We start from the raw sequence: 6,139 nt of genomic DNA, 5'->3' as shown, positions 1-6,139 counted from the left end.
CTCTCTCTCTCTCTCTCTCTCTCTCTCTCTCTCTCTCTCTCCCTCTCTCCCGTTCTCTCAATGAATCATCAGCATACTTAAACCTGATTCTATGTGTGATTTTTCAGGTCTGTTTGAAGGATCCCATGTACAGTATGCATCAGATGCCACCATGAAGATAGTGTTCAGCTGCTGTCAGCCCTCTGTAGTTGTCTCCTATGACACTGTACAAGGAATTCACTCTGTCTGGGCCCTACGCAAAGTGACACAGGATGTGAGTGAATACACAGACATACACATTCAAACACGAGAGGGGGATTGGGACGGGGAGGGGGGGGGGCAGGGGGGGGGGCAGAATGCCTAACATTACCGCCTGGGGTCTGCCTACTTCCACCTACGTAACACAATCGCCTCCGCCCTCCCTTACCCCCACACTGCTGCAATTCTTGTCCACAGTCTCTCACTTCCGTCTCGATTTTTGCAACTCTCTCCTCTCTCGGTCTCGCTCACAAATCCCTCCACAACTTCAATTGGTCCAGAATTCAGCTGCTCGCATCATAACTCGAACCCCCTCCATCCACCACATCACTCCTGTCCTCCAACAGCTCCACTGGCTCCGGTCCAGTTCCGTATCAAATTCAAAATCCTTCTATTAGCATTCAGGCCATCCACAACCTCGCCCCCCCATATTGTGTCTGATCTCCTCCAGCGTCCCACTCCCTCCGCTCCTCAGATCCTTCCTCCATAAACCTGCTGTCCCCCCCGCCCTCTCACCACCATGGGGGCAGAGCATTTAGCCGCTCTGCTCCCGTCTCTGGAACTCACTACCCCCCAAATCAGAAACATTGATTCATTCCCCCATTTCAAATCACAACTAAAAACACATCTGTTTATAACTGCCTATTCACTTAAATGTCTGTTGCTCTCCGCTTTTCTGTTGTATAGTATTTGTTTTGCTGTATAGTATTTTTTTGCTGTATAGTTTTTTTTCTTTTGTATAGTATTTGTTTTGCTGTTGTATGTTTGTTTGTTTGGTTTTGCTGTATTTTTGTTTTGCTGTTGTAGTATTTGTTTGCTGTTTGTATGTATTTGTTTTGCTGTTGTATAGTATTTGTTTTTGCTGTCTAATTTAGAATTCCCTGTGCGGCGTCCTTGAGTGCCATGAAAGGCGTCTTTAAATAAAATGTATTATTATTATTATTATTATTACAAGAGAGTCTACCTTTTCCTAACTTCCAGCCTCTTTCCCCCATCAGGAGCGATCTACAGTCCTGCGGTGTACAGCAGATCCAGTTGGCACGCCGTTGGGTCTGATGGCATCTGGCTTACTGACCTCTCACCTCCGTAATATCTCCCGCCTGGACTCCCCCGGTGGCAGTGGGGCAACTGGGCTCGGTGCCGGAACTGGAACAAGGTAAAAGTGAAATGAAAGTGTTGTCCTCACATCAGTTTATATGTGAGATTTTTGGCCTTCATATGTAAATGCCTCATTATGTCTACAATTGTTATTAAACTTTTATGCTAGGATTATCCCACAGAGACATTATCAGTTTTACAAACCATACCTGGCCAAGAGTGTCAATAGCATCAACATCAGTAGCATTATAATTAAAATGCATATACAGAGAATAAACATAAAAACCTGCATCCAGACAGAGAATTGCCACATCAACTGTTTGCAATTATTATTTTATTTTATTTTATATTTCCACTGGTGACTTTAAGAGCATCTCTGGTCTCTGCCCTTGTCTAATCCCATTCTTTGTTTTCTACTCCTAGTTGTGCAGTTGGTCCTGGCTCTCCTCTCCACTACAGTGCTCTGCACAGCCACCAGAGCAGGATCATGACGTCTTCACCTGGATTTCACTCCCGTGTTCATTCCCCGAGTATATCCAACATGGCTGCCCTCAGGTGAGTAAGACTTGAAATTGAACTTTCCAGCCTAATTAAGAATGCCCTCGGACCATTGAGTGTTAAAGCTAGTGGTCAAAAACTCTACTTTGTACTATGTCTCTTTTTTGTCCTCCTCTATCTTTCCGTCCCAGTCGTGCCCACTCTCCAGGCATGGCGGCGCCATCCTTTTCAGGCGCGGCTCGTTTCAACACGTCTTTCCATAGCCCGTCGCCCAGAGGGCACCATGGCGTGATACACTCTCCCAACAGCACGGTCAACGAGACAATGCTGGTACCAGAGATGGAGCCCATCATACCCGACCTCTGCATGGAGCAGCTTTGGAGTGAGACGGTCACAGCTGGCTGTCACAGGTAATTACCAGGACTGAACCCTACATGTGCAGGCACATGCTTCATTTACATCAATGACAGACACTATTGAGAATTAATTATTGAGATTTTTTATTTATTTTTATTTTTATTTTTTTATTTTAATGGGATTTCAACTTTGTCTGGGATGGCCTTCATTCCTCTAAATTCATTAATGTAGCTACTTTGCTTTTCTTGGCTATCTTAGCAACTGAACTTTCAGGTATATTTAGGTACATCACCTTAATGAGTAAATGCCAGCAAATGTAATGGCTTTTTATCATAAAGTTGTGTCACCAGCCATCATCATCATCATCATCATCATCATCAAAAAAACAGAATTTCCCCCTTGTTATGTTATGTCAGATTCATTTTTTTTGTGGAATATAATTATTTCTTTATGCAGTTCTTTAATTTAATTTTAATAGGGATGTGAATCTTCAATGGCCTTACAATTCAATTACGATTATCCTGTCAGTGATTCAAATTGATTCAATATCACAAGGCATCATAATTCGTCAATTATTATATATTGCTACACATGGTTTTCATCCCCAAATTCAAGCAGTCAGATAAATAAGAGCACCCCTTTTTCTTGTATCTGCTCTTAAAAAAGACATTTCCTCAATGTAGCAGAGTCTGAACACAACAGTCAAAAGACAAAAGGCAAAAACAAAAAAGCAGGGACCGAAAAATCAGTAGGTAAAAATCGATTGTGGTCTGTTGCCTCAATGCAGAATTGTCCAGGTCTGCATCACGATCGAATGATTAATTTCAACATCCTAAACTCCTCATATAGTTTCTTGTGAAGTTTGGTAGCATCCAGGTAGAGAGAAGTGAAGCATTTCACCATATCTGACCCTAATTATTCCTCTTTTTTATCAAATTATTCAATTACTAAAAAGTTGCCATGATGTATTTTGACCTAGCAATGACCGAGACGGAGAGAACATCATATCTAGAAGAATCCTCTCTTAGTACTTAGTCCATTTAGCTAAAAAGTTGGTCAGAGATCATTTCTAAATCACTGATAAGCCAAACTCTCCTTTAGGGGTGGGAATCTCTGGGCACCTCACAATTCGATTCCGGTTCAGAGGCCAACGATTCAAATCTAAACCGATTTATCAATGCAACAATTTTTGAATGTTCATTTTCATGCGTGATTTAAAAAAATATACATATAAATCTGAGTTGTTAGATTTTGACATATGCAGTATTTGTCACACACAAGTTTTAATGAAATGTTTAATCTACTGAGGTTTTTATTTTGTTGTCATTCCATGCTTAAGCCTTAAACATGCTTATGAGGCTCAGTCATGTTTGAAGGGGGAGAATTGGCTTCTTAGGACATGAAACATGAGATAGTCAGATGTAACGTGATGATGTAGATGAACAGCGTTTATGTGTTTTACCTAATTATTTTATGTATTTCCTATTAGATAACATATATATATATATATATATGTATATGTATATATATAAATGTATATGTATATATATATGTATATATATATGTATATGCATATATATATATTATATGTATTATATGTATTATGTATATGGTATATGTATATATTATGTATATGTATGTATATGCATATGATATATATATATTATATATATATGTATCTGCATATGATATATATATATTTATATGTATGTGTATGTGTATGTATATACACGCACACACACACACACACACACACCACACACACACACACACACACACACACACAACCACACACACACCCACCCACACACACAAACCTTTTTGTCCTTTTGGCCTTTTTTGTGTATTCTTTTTCCGTACTCTTGCCTAAACTCAATGTCGTTGTCCATTATCCCATCCTCTTCAGCCACGTGGTTTTTTGATTTGTACATGTCTAGAGACAATACTTTTAATAAAAATCAACATCAGTAGAATCGTTCTAGAGAGAATTGTGATGGATCTAATAATCGATTCCCCCCCCCCCCCCACACCCCTAGGTTCCTTACACCGATGGTAAATGTGTTGGCAAGCCATTTTAACATTTAAAAGCTAAGTTCGACTATCCGGAATTAACATTGTAGATATCAATAACGTCTTTATGACTAGTCATAATTACATTTCGGATAGTTGGAATTGTCATTCAAGATATCTGTACCGTAATTGTGACTAGTCAAAACGACAGATAGAAATATCTGTAATTCAGTTTTGACTAGGCAAAACTGAATTACAGATATCTACAATGACGTCATTGAAAACGTTAATCAACGCGTCACACATCTTAAATGACAATTGCAGATATCTGTAATTCAGTTTTGACTAGGCAAAATGAAAGTTAAAGATATCTCAAACGTCATTATGACTAGTGCAAATTACTGGGCATGACGTTGCTCTATTTTAGATCCGTGATTTCCCCTCCACGCCATAATCAAAGAAGTGGTAGATTAAGTAGAAGTTAATTTCCTTATTTCTGAGAACGGAAGAAGAAAGAGTGGCTTTAATAAAAAAATAAAAAATAAAACAGAAAATGGCATGCAATTGAACGAGCCCTCACAGAGGGGATTTGTGGAGAGAGAGAACGTCGTTCTATTGAAAACTGTGAAAGAAATCTCGGAAGAATTGAACATATGCGGAAAGCAACGCTGAATCCTCATTTCTTGCTGCCAGCTCCTGTCTTGCACGGGCTGCAGCATTAAAAAGACGATTAAAAACGCCTTCGCCCTCTGGCTGCTCCGACATGTTAATGTGCGAATGTGCTAATTACACAACTAACAGGTTTTAGCTACAGTGGTGCTCAAAAGTTTACATACACATGCTTAGTTGACTAAAAAGAGGAATAAAAAATCATGTTTTGGAAATTTATTTTAATACTAAATTAAAAAATGAGGTAAAATCCAACCTTTAAGGACACCAATTTTCTTTGTGAATGAATAACGTTTTGTAAATAATAAATGTTCTTATTTAAAATACAGGGGTCATAAGATACATACCCTATGTTAAATTCCCATAGAGGCAGGCAGATTTTTATTATTAAAGGCCAGTTATTCCTGGATTCAGGATTTATGCATCCTGATAGTTCCCTTGGCCTTTAAATTAAAATAGCCCCACTCCTCACATACTCTTCACCATGCTTAGAGATAGGCATGGGATACTTTCTATAAAATCATCTTCAATGCAAATCAACCAGGTATTAGTCTAACTGAAATAAAACCATGCCTATCTCTAAGCATGGTGAAGAGTATGTGAGGATGTGGGGCTATTTTAATTCTAAAGGCCAAGGGAACTTTATCAGGATGCATAATATCCTGAATCCAGGAAATAACTGGCCTTTAATAATAAATCTGCCTGCCTCTATGGAATTTAACATAGGGGTATGTATACTTATGACCCCTGTATTTTAAATAAGAACATTTATTTATTTACATACGTTATTCATTCACAAAGAAAATTGGTGTCCTTAAAGGTTGGATTTTACCTCATTTTTAATTTAGGTATTAAAATAAATTTCCAAAACATGATTTTTTTATTCCTCTTTTTAGTCAACTTAAGCATGTGTATGTAAACTTTTGAGCACCACTGTATGTGATTTGATGATTTGAACAATGCGCTCTGCTCCCGCCTGTGGGATGCGGGCCCAATCTGCATAAAGATATCTGCAACGTCATTTTGCCTAGTCAAAACTCTAATTCAAGATATCTGTAATTACATTTTGACTAGGCAGAATGAAAGTTAAAGATATCTCAAATTTCAGATATCTCTAATTAAAATTTATTTCAAGATATCTATATCTTGAAAATCGATATCTACTATTAAATTACGAATATCCCTAACTCCAGTTTGAGATATCTACAACATAATTTTGACTAGTCATAATTCCAGTTACAGATATCTACAAGGTCTTTTCGCCTAGTCA

General features: G+C 38.2%; 1 protein-coding gene and 1 long non-coding RNA gene across 3 annotated transcripts in view; one reads left to right on the top strand and one right to left on the bottom strand.

The window, feature by feature from the left end:
- LOC116705353 (uncharacterized) overlaps positions 1-1,433 on the bottom strand; it is a 15,734-nt gene extending 14,301 nt beyond the window's left edge. The window contains exon 1 of the long non-coding RNA XR_004335916.1: positions 1,424-1,433. This is a non-coding gene — a long non-coding RNA (uncharacterized LOC116705353). The remainder of the gene's footprint in view (positions 1-1,423) is intronic.
- Positions 1-6,139, top strand: part of anapc1 (anaphase promoting complex subunit 1) — a 55,486-nt gene that overhangs the window by 4,333 nt on the left and 45,014 nt on the right. For both annotated transcript variants that reach the window (XM_032541478.1, XM_032541477.1), the window contains exons 8-11: positions 108-253; positions 1,236-1,393; positions 1,759-1,890; positions 2,025-2,243. In XM_032541478.1, coding sequence (XP_032397369.1) covers positions 108-253; positions 1,236-1,393; positions 1,759-1,890; positions 2,025-2,243 — 655 coding nt within the window. The remainder of the gene's footprint in view (positions 1-107; positions 254-1,235; positions 1,394-1,758; positions 1,891-2,024; positions 2,244-6,139) is intronic.

The sequence above is a fragment of the Etheostoma spectabile genome, chromosome 17 (assembly GCF_008692095.1).
Source record: "Etheostoma spectabile isolate EspeVRDwgs_2016 chromosome 17, UIUC_Espe_1.0, whole genome shotgun sequence".
NCBI lineage: Eukaryota > Metazoa > Chordata > Actinopteri > Perciformes > Percidae > Etheostoma > Etheostoma spectabile.
The sequence above is the reverse complement of the archived record's forward strand: the minus strand, read 5'-3'. Positions and strand labels throughout refer to the sequence as shown.